The 20,634-nt window shown below is 27.5% G+C and overlaps 2 protein-coding genes across 2 annotated transcripts; one reads left to right on the top strand and one right to left on the bottom strand.

Annotated features, from left to right (window-relative positions):
* Positions 1 to 668: 668 nt before the first annotated feature.
* On the bottom strand, positions 669 to 3,854 carry LOC146723603 (F-box only protein 21-like). Its single transcript, XM_085481576.1, has 6 exons — positions 3,697 to 3,854; positions 1,945 to 2,148; positions 1,425 to 1,863; positions 1,146 to 1,288; positions 809 to 1,041; positions 669 to 688 (listed from the first exon to the last, which is right to left on the bottom strand). The coding sequence occupies exons 1-6, from the start codon at positions 3,852 to 3,854 to the stop codon at positions 669 to 671; spliced, it is 1,197 nt and encodes a 398-aa protein (XP_085337702.1).
* Positions 3,855 to 9,041: 5,187 nt separating this feature from the next.
* LOC114942701 (F-box only protein 21-like) lies at positions 9,042 to 12,236 on the top strand. The gene is made up of 6 exons (XM_085481575.1): positions 9,042 to 9,199; positions 10,643 to 10,960; positions 11,042 to 11,480; positions 11,617 to 11,759; positions 11,864 to 12,096; positions 12,217 to 12,236. Exons 1-6 carry the CDS (start codon positions 9,042 to 9,044, stop codon positions 12,234 to 12,236), a joined length of 1,311 nt encoding a protein of 436 aa, XP_085337701.1.
* Positions 12,237 to 20,634: the final 8,398 nt, after the last annotated feature.

Here is a 20,634-nt window from a genome sequence, read left to right as displayed (position 1 = left end):
GACCAATTTCGGAATTATCAATACATTTCGGCGCTGCTAAAGTGAGATTACCTAAAATTAAAAAATGCAAATAAGAAACATTGTACGAAAAGTAAAATAAATAATAAACAAATTAATAAATAAAATGTATTTATAACTGTGAAATCAATAAAAAATCGAATTATAAAAAGAAATAAAATGTTCGTAGAATATAAGAATATATAATTTTCAATACAACACGTTTAATATGATATATAATGTATTCATACCTTCATTTACGTAACATATTTTATTATTATTGGTAAGAATAATATAATTTGTTTGCTGTTCTGTAAATTGATAATTGTTACAATGATTCAAAGGCAAGTAGTCTATTTGCATTGAATTATTTCGCCATCTGGCGTTATTTGGATTATCTGTCAAAATTTCATAACGTCTGTCTGTATGACGATCCCATCCGATTATGACGCCGTCGCAATTATTGCAATCATCATGATGTGTTACGATCATTCCTACCGCAAATTTTACGTTTTTTGTTCTAATGAATTGCCCTGTTGTTTTTAAACAAAGTTCTTTGACCTGAAAGTATAATGTTATACTTTAATTTATAATTCTTACCATTTAATTCTTAAATATATATTTATAGCATATTTAATTATTCTTATTATTAAATTATAAATAATTATAACTCATATGTATATAGCTGTACCTGTCAAAAAGAAAGAAAAGAGAATTTATTGTTACTATTATAATATATTTTAATTAATGCTGTGTGTATAGTGCATACATACTTCAAAGCTACTTGTTTTAAATAAATAAATTTTTTTACGCTCCTTAATCTGAGAAATGTTGTTATAATGGTATGTCAAATCCGCAAATCTTAGCAGTATCCTGTCTCGCAGTTCACATGGTGATATTCGACCTAATCTGTTGCACGGTAAAAAATCATTACGATATAAATTTTGCGACCTCTTCTGATACGTTGATTTATTGACACGACAATCCGGGAATTTGTTAAACATTACACTAAAACATCTTTTATTTGCTGGATTAATCGTGCCACTGCAAAGCAAACATATTATTTATCTATTATGCACACCTGTGTATGTGTAGAAATATTTTTTAAAAGATTTCAATAATTCCAAATTTAATTTTATACTACTTACTATCTGGATTTCCAATGTATACAGTAAGATAGTTCTAATCGTTCACCGAATGCCACAATGTCGGAACGTAGACCAAGTCTTCTTGCCACGCTGTGATATATTATTAATATAATCACTTCTTGTCCATATCTACTTTTTAGTACCTATGTCAGAAATTGCAATAAATTAATGAGAGAATGACAGTATTTTTAATATATAAACAAACAAACGGCCATGCTCACAGTACGATTTTCTTCTTCTGACGCCACATATAGTTATAATATACATTATATAACTTACATTATCTATACACATGAATTCCAGAATTGTATCGTTTATTTCGCACGGCCGAAATTTTAATTTGCGAAATATGTATTCGTCTAATGCATCGATAATCTGAATTCCTTCCGCTTCGTTCCAGTGATTATCGTCTATATTATTGTTTTTCCAATAAGAAAAAAATTCAGCGGACGTCGAAAATATCGAATGATCTGGATGTTTTTGTTTCAGATAATTTTGTACCTCTCGTGCAATATTATCCAAAGATTCTACTACGTACGCGTAAGTTACATCCTTTTGGATTTGTAAAGTTTGTGCTACATTAAAGGCAATCCATTCCATAAGCCGTGCTCTATCAGGTAAAGTCTTAAATTTGCCCAAGCTTAATTTTATTCTAGAATTCTTTATATAGTTAAATAGTTTCTCGTGATAATATCTTTCGGTTAAATCGCAACCAGTTCTGAAAAATTTACATATTAAAACTGTGCAAGAACATAATCTATAAAGATGTTAGCACTACAAAATATATTAAGAATTTTACCGTGGAGAATGTGTGAGCAAGCTTTTAAGCTCATCGTTGTAAAAAGAAAATATGGTGAATCTTCGATTACAATATTTGAATTCTTCATAATTATTGTCTTCTAAATCAGAAGGAAATATATCTTCGAATTGCACACAATTATCGATTGACTCATCGTCATAATGATCATATTTCATTTGAGACACGTATTTTTGAAATTGTCTCCTATAATTGATACCTAATTTTATAAAGTTTATAATTTTTTTCTTGGATTTGCATTTTATACGATCTTTAAAAGTCTTAGACATAATGTCATAGTGTTCTTTTAAAGAAGGCCATCTATAATTGAAACAAAAAATGATTTAATATTATTAAATAACATTAAGAGTTCTATTGCAGCATCATTAAACAAAATTCAGAGCAATATATTTTTAAATTAATTATAATTTTTTATTTGATTTTTACATATTTTATTTATTTAGGATACTTTACAACTTATTTAGTTAATTGATATATTATATTGATAATATCACAATTATAAAAAGTTTTCTTTTTTATTTATATTTTATCATATTATACACTTGTATGCTATATTATAATTTCTAATTATTTTATATTACATTTATTCATTACGTTATGAAAATGGACGGAAAGCCACCGGTTGCATGTGTTTTTAATAAAACTTTTTAATTATTTAAAAATATTATTTCATTATATAATGTATTTATAAAAATTATGTTACGTATAAGGAGCTAAAATGGACAAGATTTAAAGCAAGAATTTTGAATATTTAACTATACGCGTTAATTCCAATTTCTGCGTCTTGTCTTTCATTAAAGCGTTTTTTTTTACGCGTTTGTTTTTATTAAATGTGTCAACTAAAAACCTTGAATACTTTTTATCGCGTTATTTCTTGAATATACAAAATTATCTAGTTGTATTATATAATAAAGAATCGATCTCCAAGTCCGACGATGAAGTAAAGGAGGCATTACATGAGTTTGTTTATGTTCTTAGGTAAAAGACTTTTCTAGAAATATCCTGGCATTTCCAGAACACTGGAACGTTTTTATTAAACGCAATGGGGAATATTTACAATCAGAAAAATAATCTAAAAGTGTGTATTCTTTTTGTGTTCGAAAAATTATAAGATGAATAGTATTTAATAAAATAAAATTTTTTTTAATAAACTCACTTAATAGCCATTGTTCATTAGAGTCTTTTTAACTATTTGTTTTAATAAATGTATATTGATTTTCTTATTAAATTTTAAATATATCGAAATATATATAAAATTTATTAAATATCCCGAAAATTATCACACTTTATTATTTGTTTCCATCTGTTAATGATTACGGATTAGAAATGAAAAAAAAATAATAAATAGATTAAACGACGATTTTCGAATGTATATAATCCAAAATTATAAAATATGCATAATTATAGAAAATCGTTATATATTTCTACAAAACAAATACCATATAGATAACACATACATATTTTGATTTGAAACAATAATTGTTAAGCAAATGTAACTCACAATGCAAATCGAGACACATATCTAATCGTCACACGGTCGCAAAAAGAAGGTACAATATTTACAAGAATCGACGTGAATTGCTTTTTTAGAAAATGATTATTTAATAGATTCTATTCTGTATTTTATTATATTCATTATATTTGTAATTTTTTAGATAAAACTTTTAAATATACAAAACTGATGATGCAATGTTTGATCTATGCATGTAAAATATACAAACAACAAAATCTTACCTTTGAGAAAATTTATTTTCCATATACTTTGGATAGCTGGCTGCATAACGAAATTGTCTGCAGACGCATCGGAAATTAATGATATCCTCGATGGTGATATCCTTGTAGCTGAGAATAATGGATATCAATTCTCCTGGTAAGGATGTAATCGTTGTCATTATGACAAAAATTCGAGAAAGATCACTATAGAAAATTATATAAATCGAAGTGATTGCAACAAATTATTCGCGTATAATTATTAAAAATTTCAATTCGCATAACACGTGTTCGATGTGAACGCTACGGACGTTGTTTATGCTTTGTCCAATCTTCTCTGAACGTTCTACCTGCGGAACTTAAAGAACGCTTCCTTCCATCGTGCACTGTGTCACGTGATGCACACCATAAGAAAAGAGAAAAGAGAAAAAAAATGTATTGTTGGAAATTCTATTGTTCCATTTTTATTTTACAATGAACCTTCAAGACAGAAGAAGATAGAGAATTACAGAATAATATTAAATTAACACAAAAAAAGGGTAACAGTTAAAAAAAATTCTCGAAATAGGAAAATGGTACTTTTGTAAATAATATATAAAATAAAAATAACTACATTTTGTTTGAAAAATTGCAAATCTGTTAAAATTTTTAATGTGTTACTTCGTGCAAGCTTTAAAGAGATGCATAATTTAAAAGATGATTTATTTTTATATTTGCTTCGCACTTTTACGCGTTAATTTAATACTGTTCTCTGTGATTCTCTGTCTTCTTCTGTCTGACAGGCTCATTGTAGAATGAAAATGGCACAATAGTTTCCAACATTATACAGGGTGTCCGGTAATAAACGGACAACGATTACAAGTGGATTCTTTGGTCAATTTGGGAACGATTTTTTTTCAGCAAAAATGTCGAAAAGGTCATCATTTTATACAACTTTTTAATATTTGTCATTAATCTTTATAATTAAGCCTCAAATTAAAATTTTATTATAGTAAACTTTACCTAAAATTAACTAAAAAATGTAATTATGTTAGACTTTTAACTTCAACGTTTAGTTTTAAAAAAAACCCATTTGTTTCAATCGCTTATAACCTGAAAATTATTGACTTCTCAACATTTTTGCTAAGGAAAAAATCGTCTCCAAATTGGCCAGAGAATCTGCTCTTAATCATTCGTCCGTTATTTACCGGACACTATTTTGTTTGTCTTTTCTACGTATGGCATATCACAAGATAATGCAGGACGAAAGGGACTACTTTAGCATTTCAGGTATAGATATATACCTATTTGAGAAAAATAATGGACAGGAAGTGGACGACGTGCGCAGTGTTAACATCGAACACGTGTTGTGCAGTCTAAAATTTAATGACTTTAGAAGCAGCCAGTTATTATATTAAATTATTCGCGAATAATTTGTTGCAATTACTTCAGTTTATATAATTTCCTATAGTGATCTTTCTCGAATTTTTGTCATAATGGCAACGATAACATCCTTACCAGAGGAATTGATACCCATTATTCTCGGCTACAAGGATATTACCATCGAGGATATCATTAACACGCCATTAACAAAAATTTCTTAAAAATTAAACTAAAACATCTTTCATTTTCTGGATTAATCGTGCCACTGCAAAGCAAACAAATTATTTGTCTATTATGAGCACCTGTGTATGTAGAAATACCTTTTAAAAGATTTCAATAATTCCAAATTTAATTTTATACTACTTACTATCTAGATTTGAAGTATATACAGTAAAATATATCTGATCGTTCACCGAATCCTGTAATGTCGGAACGAAGACCAAGTCTTCTTGCCACGCTGTGATATATTATTAATAAAATCATTTCTTGTCCATACCTACTTTTTAGTATCTATGCCAAAAAATACAATAAATTAATGAGAAAATGACAGTCATTTTAATATATAAACAACCAAATGGCCATACTCACAGTACGATTTTCTTCTTTTGACGCCACATATAGTTATAATATACATTATATAACTTACATTATCTATACACATGTATTCTAGATTTGTATCGTTCACTTTGCATGGTCGAAAATTTAATTTGCCAAATATGTATTCGTCGAATGCATAGATAATCTGAATTCCTTTCGCTTCGTTCCAGTGATTATCGTCTATATTATTGTTTTTTCAATAAAAAAAAGTTTTAGCGGACGTCAAAAATATCGAATAATCTGGATGTTTTTCTTTTAGATAATTTTGTACCTCTAGTGCGATATGATCCAAAGATTCTACTACGTACGCGTAAGTTACATTCTGTTGAATTTGTAAAGTTTGTGCTACATTAAAAGTAGTCCATTCCATAAGCCACGTACTCTGAGATAAGAAATTTGTGCAATCTTAATTTTGTATTATATTTCGATATAGAGTTAAATAGTTTCTCGTGATAATATCTTTCGGTTAAATCGCAATCAGTTCTTCTGAAAAATTTACATATTAAAACTGTGCATGAACATAATCTATAGAGATGTTAGCACTATAAGATATATTAAGAATCTTACCGTGGAGAATATGTAAGCAAGTATTTAAGCTCATCATTGTAAAAAGAAAATTGGGAGCATTTTTGATTATAATAAAATACCTCCTCATAATTATGTATGACTAAATAATGATCATATAAAGGAATTATATGTTCAAAATTCACACAACTATCGATTGATACTTTGTAACAATGCATATATCTCATTTGTGACACGTATTTTCGTAATTGTCTCGTATAATTGATACCCAATTCTATAAAGTTCATAATTTGTTTCTTAGATTTGTATTCTTCATGATCTTTAGTCTTAGACAATATGTCACAATATTTTTTTAAAGAAAGCCATCTAAAATTAAAACAAAAAATGATTTGATAAAATTTTCAAATAATATTAAGAGTTCCATTGCAGCATCATTAATTAAAAGTCAGAGGTATATATATTTTTTTTAAATTATTATAATTTTTTAATTAATTTATACATATTATGATTATTATTTAGGATACTTCACAAATTATTCAATTAATTGATATAATTTTATAATATTACAATTATAAAAAATGTTCTTTTTTATTTATATTTCATCAATTATACATTTGTATGCTATATTTCTAATTTCTAATTATATTATATTTATTTATTACAAAAGTAAGAATCTTCTCTCGACCGTACTGGCAAATATTATTTATTTAATCACAACGTTTTGACCCTTTTTTGAGTCCTTATCAAGTGATTTGTAAAAATAAAAATAAAATTATAATTCTAAGATGTCCAGAACGAACATAGTGTCGGTTTGACAACACGTCAAAACTCTCAGACAAGTTATTGGAGTCTGTTTGTTTTGATAAATTAATGTATATTAATTTTGTTAGTAAATTTGAAATATAGAAATATATATATATATTTATAAAATTTATTAAATATCCCGAAAAGTATCACACTTCATTATTTGATTCCATATATGTTAATGAATACGGATTGGAAATGAAAAAAAAGTAATAAATGGATTAAATGACGATTTTCGAATATATATAATTTAAAATTATAAAAAATCCATATAAAATCGTTATATTTGTACAAAAAAATGTTATATAGACAACACATACGCGCGCGTCATTGTCCAATTTTTTTTAAATTGTATTTAATTTTGGTTTTTAACAATAACTGTTAACCAAATGTAACTCACAATGCATATCTAATCGTTGCATCGACGCAAAAAAAAGTAAAATATTTAGGAGAATCAACTTGATTTGCCTTTTTTAAAAAATGATTGTTCAATAGATTCTTTTTATTCTACTCTTTATTTCATTATATTATACTTTTTATATTTGTAATTTTTAAAATAAAATTTTCAAATATTACTATGATGCAATGTTCGATCTATTCATGAAAATTTACAAACAACAAGAAATTACTTTTGAGAAAATTTTGTTTCCATATATTTTGTATATCTGGCTGCGTAACGAAATTGTTTGCAGACGCATCGGAAATTTATGATATCCTCGATGGTGATAGCCTTGTAGCCGAGAATGGTGGGTATCAATTTCTTTAGTAAAGATGTTATCGTTGCCATTATGACAAAAATTCGAGAAAGATCACTATAGAAAATTATATAAACTAAAATAATTGCAACAAATTTTTTTGCGAATTTAATATAATAACTGGCTGCTTCTAAAGACATTAAATTTTAGACTGCACAACACGTGTTCGAAGTTAACGCTGCGCACGTTGTCCACTTTTTGTCCATTATTTTTCTCAAATATCTATACCTGAAGTGCTAAAGTAGTCCCTTTCACCCTGCATTATCTTGTGATGTGCCATACGTAATAAAGAGAAACAAAATAGTGTCCGGTAATTAACGGACCAATGATTAAGGGTTGATTTTCTGGCCAATTTGGAGATGATTTTTTTCTTAGCAAAAATGTTGAGAAATCAATAATTTTCGAGGTTATAAGCGATTGAAAACAATGGAATTTTTTTAAAACTAAACGTTTTGGAAGTTAAAAGTCTAACATAATTACATTCTTTAGTTAATTTCAGGTAGAGATTACTATAATATAATTTTAATTTGAGGCTTAGTATTATAAGATATAATGACAAATATTGAAAAGTTGTATAAAAATGATGACCTTTTCGACATTTTTGCTGAGAAAAAAATCGTTCCCAAATTGACCAAAGAATCCACTTGTAATCGTTGGTCCGTTAGTTACCGAACACCCGGTATATTGTTGGAAACTCTATTGTGCCATTTTTATTCTACAATGAGCCTATCAGACAGAAGAAGACAAAGAATCACAGAGAACAGTATTAAATTAACGCGTAAAAGTGCGTAGCGAATATATAAATAAATCATCTTTTAAATTATGCATCTCTTTAAAGCTTGCACAAAGTAATACATTAAAAATACTAAAAAATTTTCAATTTTTCAAACAAAATATACTTATTTTTATTTTATATATTATTTACAAAAGTACCATTTTCCTATTTCGAGAATTTTTTTTAACTGTTACCCTTTTTTGTGTTAATTTAATATTATTCTGTAATTCTCTATCTTCTTCTGTCTTGAAGGTTCATTGTAAAATAAAAATGGAACAATAGAATTTCCAACAATACATTTTTTTTCTCTTTTCTCTTTTCTTATGGTATGCATCACGTGACACCGTGCACGACTGGAGGAAGCAGTTCTTTAGGTTCCGCAGGTAGAAATTTCAGAGAAGATTGGACAAAGCATGAACAACGTCTGTAGCATTCACATCGAACACGTGTTATGCGAATTGAAATTTTTAATAATTATACGCGAATAATTTATTGCAATCACTTCGATTTATATAATTTTCTATAGTGATCTTTCTCTAAATTTTGTCATAATGGCAACGATTACATTCTTACCAGGAGAATTGATATCCATTATTCTCAGCTACAAGGATATCACCATCGAGGATATCATTAATTTCCGATGCGTCTGCCAACAATTTCGTTATGCAGCTAGTTATCCAAAGTATATGGAAATGAAATTTTCTCAAAGGTAATTTTTTGTTGTTTGTATATTTTACATGCGTAGATCAAACATTGCATCATCAGTTTTGTATATTTGAAAGTTTTATCTTAAAAATTACAAGTATAAAGAATACAATAAAATACAGAGTAGAATAAAACAGAATATATTAAATAATCATTTTCTAAAAAGGCAATTCAAGTCAATTCTCGTAAATATTGTACCTTCTTTTTGCGACCATGTGACGATTAGATATGTGTCTCGATTTGCATAGTGAGTTACATTTGCTTAACAATTATTGTTTCAAATCAAAATATGTATGTGTTATCTATATGGTATTTGTTTTGTAGAAATGTATAACGATTTTATATAATTATGCATTTTTTATAATTTTGGATTATATACATTCGAAAATCGTCGTCCAATCTATTTATTTTTTTTTTTTTATTTCTAATCCGTAATCATTAACAGATGGAAACAAATAATAAAGTGTGATAATTTTCGGGATATTTAATAAATTTTATATATATTTCGATATATTTAAAATTTAATAAGAAAATCAATATACATTTATTAAAACAAATAGTTAAAAAGACTCTAATGAACAATGGCTATTAAGTGAGTTTATTAAAAAAAATTTTATTTTATTAAATACTATTCATCTTATAATTTTTCGAACACAAAAAGAATACACACTTTTAGATTATTTTTCTGATTGTAAATATTCCCCATTGCGTTTAATAAAAACGTTCCAGTGTTCTGGAAGTGCCAGGATATTTCTAGAAAAGTCTTTTACCTAAGAACATAAAGACACTCATGTAATGCCTCCTTTACTTCATCGTCGGACTTGGAGATCGATTCTTTATTATATAATACAACTAGATAATTTTGTATATTCAAGAAATAACGCGATAAAAAGTATTCAAGGTTTTTAGTTGACACATTTAATAAAAACAAACGCGTAAAAAAAACGCTTTAATGAAAGACAAGACGCAGAAATTGGAATTAACGCGTATAGTTAAATATTCAAAATTCTTGCTTTAAATCTTGTCCATTTTAGCTCCTTATACGTAACATAATTTTTATAAATACATTATATAATGAAATAATATTTTTAAATAATTAAAAAGTTTTATTAAAAACACATGCAACCGGTGGCTTTCCGTCCATTTTCATAACGTAATGAATAAATGTAATATAAAATAATTAGAAATTATAATATAGCATACAAGTGTATAATATGATAAAATATAAATAAAAAAGAAAACTTTTTATAATTGTGATATTATCAATATAATATATCAATTAACTAAATAAGTTGTAAAGTATCCTAAATAAATAAAATATGTAAAAATCAAATAAAAAATTATAATTAATTTAAAAATATATTGCTCTGAATTTTGTTTAATGATGCTGCAATAGAACTCTTAATGTTATTTAATAATATTAAATCATTTTTTGTTTCAATTATAGATGGCCTTCTTTAAAAGAACACTATGACATTATGTCTAAGACTTTTAAAGATCGTATAAAATGCAAATCCAAGAAAAAAATTATAAACTTTATAAAATTAGGTATCAATTATAGGAGACAATTTCAAAAATACGTGTCTCAAATGAAATATGATCATTATGACGATGAATCAATCGATAATTGTGTGCAATTCGAAGATATATTTCCTTCTGATTTAGAAGACAATAATTATGAAGAATTCAAATATTGTAATCGAAGATTCACCATATTTTCTTTTTACAACGATGAGCTTAAAAGCTTGCTCACACATTCTCCACGGTAAAATTCTTAATATATTTTGTAGTGCTAACATCTTTATAGATTATGTTCTTGCACAGTTTTAATATGTAAATTTTTCAGAACTGGTTGCGATTTAACCGAAAGATATTATCACGAGAAACTATTTAACTATATAAAGAATTCTAGAATAAAATTAAGCTTGGGCAAATTTAAGACTTTACCTGATAGAGCACGGCTTATGGAATGGATTGCCTTTAATGTAGCACAAACTTTACAAATCCAAAAGGATGTAACTTACGCGTACGTAGTAGAATCTTTGGATAATATTGCACGAGAGGTACAAAATTATCTGAAACAAAAACATCCAGATCATTCGATATTTTCGACGTCCGCTGAATTTTTTTCTTATTGGAAAAACAATAATATAGACGATAATCACTGGAACGAAGCGGAAGGAATTCAGATTATCGATGCATTAGACGAATACATATTTCGCAAATTAAAATTTCGGCCGTGCGAAATAAACGATACAATTCTGGAATTCATGTGTATAGATAATGTAAGTTATATAATGTATATTATAACTATATGTGGCGTCAGAAGAAGAAAATCGTACTGTGAGCATGGCCGTTTGTTTGTTTATATATTAAAAATACTGTCATTCTCTCATTAATTTATTGCAATTTCTGACATAGGTACTAAAAAGTAGATATGGACAAGAAGTGATTATATTAATAATATATCACAGCGTGGCAAGAAGACTTGGTCTACGTTCCGACATTGTGGCATTCGGTGAACGATTAGAACTATCTTACTGTATACATTGGAAATCCAGATAGTAAGTAGTATAAAATTAAATTTGGAATTATTGAAATCTTTTAAAAAATATTTCTACACATACACAGGTGTGCATAATAGATAAATAATATGTTTGCTTTGCAGTGGCACGATTAATCCAGCAAATGAAAGATGTTTTAGTGTAATGTTTAACAAATTCCCGGATTGTCGTGTCAATAAATCAGCGTATCAGAAGAGGTCGCAAAATTTATATCGTAATGATTTTTTACCGTGCAACAGATTAGGTCGAATATCACCATGTGAACTGCGAGACAGGATACTGCTAAGATTTGCGGATTTGACATACCATTATAACAACATTTCTCAGATTAAGGAGCGTAAAAAAATTTATTTATTTAAAACAAGTAGCTTTGAAGTATGTATGCACTATACACACAGCATTAATTAAAATATATTATAATAGTAACAATAAATTCTCTTTTCTTTCTTTTTGACAGGTACAGCTATATACATATGAGTTATAATTATTTATAATTTAATAATAAGAATAATTAAATATGCTATAAATATATATTTAAGAATTAAATGGTAAGAATTATAAATTAAAGTATAACATTATACTTTCAGGTCAAAGAACTTTGTTTAAAAACAACAGGGCAATTCATTAGAACAAAAAACGTAAAATTTGCGGTAGGAATGATCGTAACACATCATGATGATTGCAATAATTGCGACGGCGTCATAATCGGATGGGATCGTCATACAGACAGACGTTATGAAATTTTGACAGATAATCCAAATAACGCCAGATGGCGAAATAATTCAATGCAAATAGACTACTTGCCTTTGAATCATTGTAACAATTATCAATTTACAGAACAGCAAACAAATTATATTATTCTTACCAATAATAATAAAATATGTTACGTAAATGAAGGTATGAATACATTATATATCATATTAAACGTGTTGTATTGAAAATTATATATTCTTATATTCTACGAACATTTTATTTCTTTTTATAATTCGATTTTTTATTGATTTCACAGTTATAAATACATTTTATTTATTAATTTGTTTATTATTTATTTTACTTTTCGTACAATGTTTCTTATTTGCATTTTTTAATTTTAGGTAATCTCACTTTAGCAGCGCCGAAATGTATTGATAATTCCGAAATTGGTCGCTATTTTTGTAAATTCGAAAATACGCATTACGTACCAAATAAAATGCTAACGAAACTTTACCCGGAAGACTCCGCTCTAATTACATAGAGGACTAAATCTGCGAATTAATATTATGAATAACATTATGCAATGATTAGAAAAAAAATTTTTTTTAATTTTATATTTTAAGACTAAATATTATATAGTAGAAACTATGACATTATTATAGTGTATAGGTGGCTTTCCGTCCATTTTCATAACGTAATAAATAAATGTAATATGATATAATTAGAAATTAGAAATATAGCATACAGGTGTATAATATGATGAAATTTAAATAAAAAAGAATACTTTTTTTAATTGTGATATTATAAAATTATATCAATTAATTGAATAATTTGTACAGTATCCTAAATAAATATAATATGTAAAAATCAAATAAAAAATTATATTTATTATAAAAATACATTGCTCTGAATTTCGATTAATGATGCTGCAATAGAACTTTTAATATTATTTGAAAACTTTATTAAATTATTTTTTGTTTTAATTTTAGATGGCCGTCTTTAAAAGAATATTGTGACATATTGTCTAACAATAAGACTATTAAAGATCGTAGAAAATGCAAACCCAAGAAAAAAATTATAAACTTTTATAAAATTGGGTATCAATTATACGAGACAATTACGAAAATACGTGTCTCACATGAAATATATGCATTATCACAATGAAACAATCGATAATAGTGTGCATTTCAAACATATATTTTTTTCCCATCTTGGAGACAGTAATTATGAAGAATTCATATATTGTGATCGAGGATTCTCCATATTTTCTTTTTACAACGATGAGCTTAAAAGCTTGCTTACACATTCTTCACGGTAGGATTCTTAATATATTTAAAAGAAATCAAAAAATTTTAGTTAAAAAAACTGGGCGCGCTGCTAAGTTTCAAAATTACAATGCACCTTAAAGTAACATTAATTAATTTAAACACAAAACATATTTTAATTGTAATGAGTTTAAAAGTAACAATTTAATTTTAATATTGTTAGAATATTATTTAGCAGCGCTCCCAGTTTTTTTAACTAAAATTTTTTTATTTCTTTTTCACATGGCGCATGGACTTGGCATCTTGTTTATCTTTTTTTTTAAAAGATAAGTTTTTTTATGGTACGATTATACATTTGCAAATTTAATTTTTTACTGATTCATTATACGACTCTATATATGTCTGCAACTTTAATTTTCCACTGGTACAAGTTTCTACTTTCACTTGGCGCAATTTTTTTTTTATTTCATTACTTTTGTTACGATTGTACATGGGTTTATAATCGATAATTTTTCATACAATTCTATTGTACATGGGTTTGCAATGTAGGATTCTACATAAGTTTGCAATGGATAATTTTTAATACAATTCTACATGGGTTTGCAATGGTTAATTTTTCATAGGATTCTACATATGTTTGCAATGGTTAATTTTTCATAGGATTCTACATAGGTTTGCAATGGGTACGATTCTACATGGGTTTGCAATGGTTAATTTTGCCTAGGATTCTACATGGGTTTGCAATGATTAATTTTTCATAGGATTCTACATGGGTTTGCAATAGGATAGGATTCTACATGGGTTTGCAATGGATAATTTTTGTTAATGGCGTGCCTTTAACTGGTCGCCTTTTTTTACCTTTTTTTAAAGGTGAGTTTTTAGAGATTATATATATACAATATATGTATATTGGTATATATAATCTTAACAAGACTCGGCGTATGGTTATTTAAAAAACCTTTGGTAACTTCGTTTCTCTTTTTCGTTCGTTTGACGCGACTCTAGATTTATTTTGACTTTAGCTAAATAACGACTCGTCTGATTACGAGTCGGGAGTTATCCTCGATGTGTCTCGGTAGGTTGGTCTAATTCAACTCGCTCTCTGTTCACTCTCGAGTTCTTACGTGAACTCGGTTTTTCGTTATTTCATTTGGAAGGGGTGTCTGGCGACAGGCACCCGATTGGTGTATAGCTTTTGCATACGCGGCTAGATTTTGGGCTAAGAGCTGTTCGAAAGATGAAGCTCTTAGCTTGCGTCTTCGCGGTTTCCGGCCCGCTGCTGCATCAGCGGTCTCCACGCGGATTTTATATCCGTTAACTTGTAATTATAGCCTTTCGGGCTATAACAATAATGATAATTAATCGACTACATTTAATAATATAAACAATAAAATTTTTGTTTTTAGGTTCCAAAATACATATCTAATATACATGAATTTATAAAAAAATTAATTGACAAAATGTACAGCAGTTAAATATACATATATAATAAAATATTGTCTATACTATTATTTTATTCTGCTTTATATACAATTTTAAAAGATTAAAATAAAGAGATACAAAAGCGATTTAGATAATATTTAATAAATTATAAGTATTTAATCAGTCATAATAAATTATATGTTAAAATGACGTCATTTTGACATCTAATGACGTCTTTCGAAATCAGAATGACGAATGCTTGCTACATCTGTGGTTATTATTAACATTATAGTTTGTGTGTTTTTGTGTGTGTGTGTGTGTGTGTGTGTGTGTGTGTGTGTGTGTGTGTGTGTATACACATATAATATTTTTTTTTGTTGCATCGTCGAAAAAAGGATCGAACATTATCTCTGCATTTTTGTGGGTTGCATCTCGCAAACGTTATCTCACTTTCGTCTCCTACAAGAGGATGCGACGGGGTGTAGATCGAAACACAAATCTTCGTACGTCCGTACAAAGCGACGAGCGAGAGAGAGAGAGAGTGAGCCAGACCTATTTCACTCCCATGCACCATCACGAACCTATAATCGTAACCCAACCAACTTGTGTTATTACGCGGCAACTCGTACGGACAAATCGCAGAGATACTACATTTATTCAAATTCTGCACAAATGTATTATAGTAGTTCTAATATGACTAATTTTTTATACTTTTCTACTATTTTTTATTTATTGATTAATTTGTTATACTTACTTACTATTTGTTTTACTTTTGAAAAGAGGACCAAAACGTTTCTATTTTTGAGTTATTCTTTAGACATTTGATATTTGTACTTTTTTGCGACTCACGACTTTTCAATTTTTTTATATATTTTATACTGTTTGTTATAAAATAATATTTTGTTCTATGTTATAAGAATCATGTTTCAATCTGGCATTAACGGGTTAGGCCACTGTAGAGCGCCCAAAAAAGGCCTATTTTTGATAATTTTTTACTATAAAACAAAAACAGTGATAGAAAATCCTTTTTAAGTACTTAATCTTACATACTTCGAAATATATAAAAAAAATTTTTTTTCATTTTTTTTTTTACAAAATGGCGGTGACAGAGCTCTGCAACGATGACCACTCGTTTCGGACAGTGCCTTACGGGCGACCTACTAGCTGCTCCAATTTTTGCTGTAGAACAAAAAACCAAATTTTTTTTAATTCTTTATATCATTAGCTAGCGAACTACGTACGGAAATTAAAAAATAATTGTTTTTGTAAAAATGACACAAGTTTGAAGAAAAAGTTTCATTTTTTGACGAAAAATTTTGCACAAAATTGTTTGTAAAAAAAAAAGTTTACAACGAAACGTAAAATCCGTACGTAGTTCGCTGACAAATGTATCTTAGAAGCTACAGAATAAATACAAGATTCGTTCGCACGATATAAAAAAGCAAACTGAAAACGTTCCTATTATATAAAAAAAGGAGAGATAAATATTTATAGTGGCAAAAGAGTATGAAAATTAAAATAACGATAGTGATGTAAAAGCAGTTGCATATATTGTATGCGGAAATGACATTTTTATTACTGCCGATAATGTCATGTCATCAATGATTTCTTTTGAATACTTTATCATTGTTATAGACAGACTTCTGTCTTTTAATCGTGCGTGCGTTTGTGTTAAATAAGCTGAATATTATTGTTATAGCAAAATATATTGCTATCCATTTTGATGGTGCATGTGCGAAGTGCCAGAAAGTTCGTGAATAACATTTCGCAAACGACATATCTGTGCAAATAAGCACAAATTGAAATATCTGTGCATTTTCTTGCAAAATCATATACTTCTGAAATTTTTTTCTTTGCTAGCATATTTATTAATTACAGTGTGCTTCCTTATAAATTTCCAAATTCATTTATTAGACAAATTGTGCGCGTATATCTGTTCAGAATAATAAATAATATTTTATTCATAAACATGTATATTTTTTAGTGTATTATACTCTAGTAATTGCATCAATGTCGTTTACTATAAGGTCATTATTGTAAGTAGATAATCAATGGATTGGTGGATAATTAATAATTTAATGCACAAAGCGGAGTTACAATATTATTTGTAAGATGTGTGTATAATGCAAATTTAAAGTCTAAATAATATATAGTAAGGTCTAACTTAAAATATATGTCTTTTTTATTTTTGTATGATAGACTCTAGAATAATAATAATAAAAATATGTTGAGAAGCTTTTCTGATGATGGAATCTACTGTAAAAATCATGATCCTGCCAAAAATCAAGTATCTTCTTTATATAATGATAATTTTACTACAATTTCGTGAAATTTTCGATGTATGTTTGTGTGTGTATGTAAGAGAAAGGAAAGTTTTTATTAATCTACGAGAAATTATTTTCTAATAATTTCGCATTTAATAATAATAATGATTAAAGAAGGAAATGGGATGAAAATGTTGCGTGTCATCTATTTGAATGATGTCTTGTTACACACTTACGATATTGTTTCTTTTTCTTAATAGCTGCTTGAAAATAATTTAAGAAAAATGACATTATTAAAAAAAAGTTATACTAGACAATAATATAATGATTATACTGGCAGGTGATTTCAATACTCTATAAAATTAAAGTGATAAATACAACATAAGATTGAGAATTCAAGATCTGGATGGAAAGAAACTTAGTTTGGTACTTTTACATGATCTGTTGAACAAAAGATGTATGAGGCTCGAAGCTAAATAATGGGCAGTTACTGATCTACAGACAGTCAAAATATACTCGCCACGCGATATTTTTATGTTCGACTGGCTATAAGTCAGTAACTGTTCATTATTTAGCTCCGTGCTTTTTACATCATTTGTTGAGCAAGTTATAAGCTACAATATATGAGAAAACCAACTGACTTTGCCGGGATCTAATTTTATATAGGGTTTTTAAATTTTTGCATTAATTTTATTACATGTTTGTTTCGTGAATTTTCTCGCGTGTAAAGTCCCGGGTATAATTTTGAATCTCCACGGGCGACGCGAGCTGAAACACAGGCTTCTAGTTTTTATTTAATGCAGCAGTACGGGCGCGATGGTATGAGAGAGTTTGATTGAAATAAACTGGAATGACTTGATCCTTGTATAATACTGATTCATTACGATTATGCACGACTATGTATTGCGATGCGCTCCTCGAGACATGAAGATTAGCAAGTGACCTGTGCGAATTTCTCTCGGGCCGCACAGGCAGGCCTTCGTTGTCGATCCGAAAAAGCCCGATACATCCCAAAATCCCGCGATCGAAATTTAGACCATTCATGTTCACGTGATTGACCGTTTCTTCGTTCACGTGATAGGACCGAAACAAAGTGAGACAATGATGCGTGTATGTATATATAAAAGGAAAACAATGTCTCTTGTCTCGACTAGCACATTTCAGCAGATACATGCCCAACCATCGTGCGAATTCGTGAAATATAACAATATGGAATAATAATTCTAAACAATGTTTCACATATATAAATTTCTGTCTAATTTTACGTATATAAAAAATATTATAAATATTATATTATATATAACTTTATATTTATTTATTATATATAAATTTATGCAATATAAAATAATATATATGTGCACAGATATTTAATTTTTATTTATACATACCTATATTATATTCGTATTTTAGAATTGCTTAGAAGATTAGAAGAAGAAATTGAGGAAATAAATATATATATATATATATTAATAAAGATGATATAAAGATGAAGAAAGATGATGAATAACGCTTATATAATATATACATATATATATATATATATATATATATATATATATATGTATATATTATATAAGCGTTATTCATCATCTTTCGTCATTTTTATATCATCTTTATTAATAACACAAAAAAATTTTAAATATTCGCACTAAAATAGTAAAATCAAAAAATCACGCCATAGAAGATATAATGCATTAAAAAATTAAAGTTAACAAAATAAAACAAATATTAAACATTCACTTATAGACGTTTAATTTTATTATCAAGCAACATTGAACAAAAAAAAAGAATATGTATTCTTTGTTTCAATTTAAAATACTATCTGTGATATTAATTTTGAACCTCCAAAAACAAAAAAATTATGTATACTTTATATACTATTAACAGTTTTCTTAAATTTAATTATTTTTTAGAGTAAAATTTAAAACTTATATCTCTTATATTTTTTGATAAATATAAGACACTTAAAATGTACATATGTATATAAAATAGCTTAAAAAACTGAGAACCTGTTATTTAGTTTTCAAGCATATGCTTATAAATATTAATTTAATAATTATGTGTAAAATTATATATATATATATATATATATATATATATATATAATTTTTATTAGTGCTTATAAATATTAATTAATAAATTGTGTAAAATTATATTGTGTATATTATATGTATAAATGTACATATGTTTACAATTTTATATCTATGTTTATATATTAGTTTATAAATTTTTGTGGTTAAACCTTGTATTTTCGTTTCTTTGCTAACATTTTATTATCTGGTACATTTGTAAGTGTTAATGTTAGAAGAAGTTGTGCCTCGCAAAGAGCTCACACATTTTCATCGGAATCAGAGAAGCTTTTTTAATTTCTGAAACAATAATATCAAGTACTCGTATGTATGTGAGATAGTGCTCTTATTATCTTATTATTTTTTGAAACGCATGTCTTATATATTTTGAAAAAAGAATAATTGAATCTATTTTAAAAAATATATACCGTTCTCGCATGTATCATTCTATTGTAGCTTTTCAAAATCGCAAGTGAACAAAATGATTACACGTACAATATTATTATGTAGTATAATTGATTGTGTCAATAATTTTTATAAATTCATGTACATATATATATTTTAAGAGAGTTAAATTTTATTATATATTTTAAAAGAGCTAAATTGTGAATGCATTCTGTCGATATTCATTAAGATACTCCAAAAAAAGGAAAATTTAAAATTTGTAACAGGTTACATCGGTAGACTCAAACAACATGGAACAAGTCGTAGTCAAGGATAAAGATAGCATGTTAATGGAATTGATAGAAATGTTGGAAAGTGAACAGAAATGTTCTCTTGACGAGTTAGATCTTCTGGATGAATTTCCCACGATTGACGTGAAAATTCCCGTAGTGAACTGTAGTCCGAGACGAGTTATCGAGTATATGAAGGTGCTACATGCAACAACTCATTTGAGATTATATCTTTATTGTAGAAATCTCCATTATAAATACAATAAAAAAGGTATAAAGTTGAAGTATACGCTTGAGTACACGTTTACTGATAATATGTGTATTGTCAAGGATATCATCATTATATATTATTTGAGTTGTTTACCAACGCAATATTTAGATTTGCCAGGAATAAAGCATTTAATTGATATGATGCATGGCAAATATAATACTGCGTTCGACAGCGAGATAGATGAACATAGTTTGCCTTTTGCGATTACCTGGACTCA

This window comes from Nylanderia fulva, unplaced genomic scaffold (assembly GCF_048542155.1).
Source record: "Nylanderia fulva isolate GAGA-0341 unplaced genomic scaffold, ASM4854215v1 Scaffold182, whole genome shotgun sequence".
NCBI lineage: Eukaryota > Metazoa > Arthropoda > Insecta > Hymenoptera > Formicidae > Nylanderia > Nylanderia fulva.
The sequence above is the reverse complement of the archived record's forward strand: the minus strand, read 5'-3'. Positions and strand labels throughout refer to the sequence as shown.

Bases quoted from the DNA above. Each gene is read 5' to 3' on its own strand.
- LOC114942701 (XM_085481575.1), top strand. From the start codon at position 9,042: ATGGCAACGATTACATTCTTACCAGGAGAATTGATATCCATTATTCTC. The intron at 9,200-10,642 runs GTAATTTTTTGT...TTTCAATTATAG, and splicing joins GAAATGAAATTTTCTCAAAG to ATGGCCTTCTTTAAAAGAAC. The intron at 11,481-11,616 runs GTAAGTTATATA...TTTCTGACATAG, and splicing joins AATTCATGTGTATAGATAAT to GTACTAAAAAGTAGATATGG.
- LOC146723603 (XM_085481576.1), bottom strand. From the start codon at position 3,854: ATGACAACGATTACATCCTTACCAGGAGAATTGATATCCATTATTCTC. The intron at 1,864-1,944 runs GTAAAATTCTTA...TAAATTTTTCAG, and splicing joins TTGCTCACACATTCTCCACG to AACTGGTTGCGATTTAACCG. The intron at 689-808 runs GTAAAAAAATTT...TCTTTTTGACAG, and splicing joins CATTTCTCAGATTAAGGAGC to GTACAGCTATATACATATGA.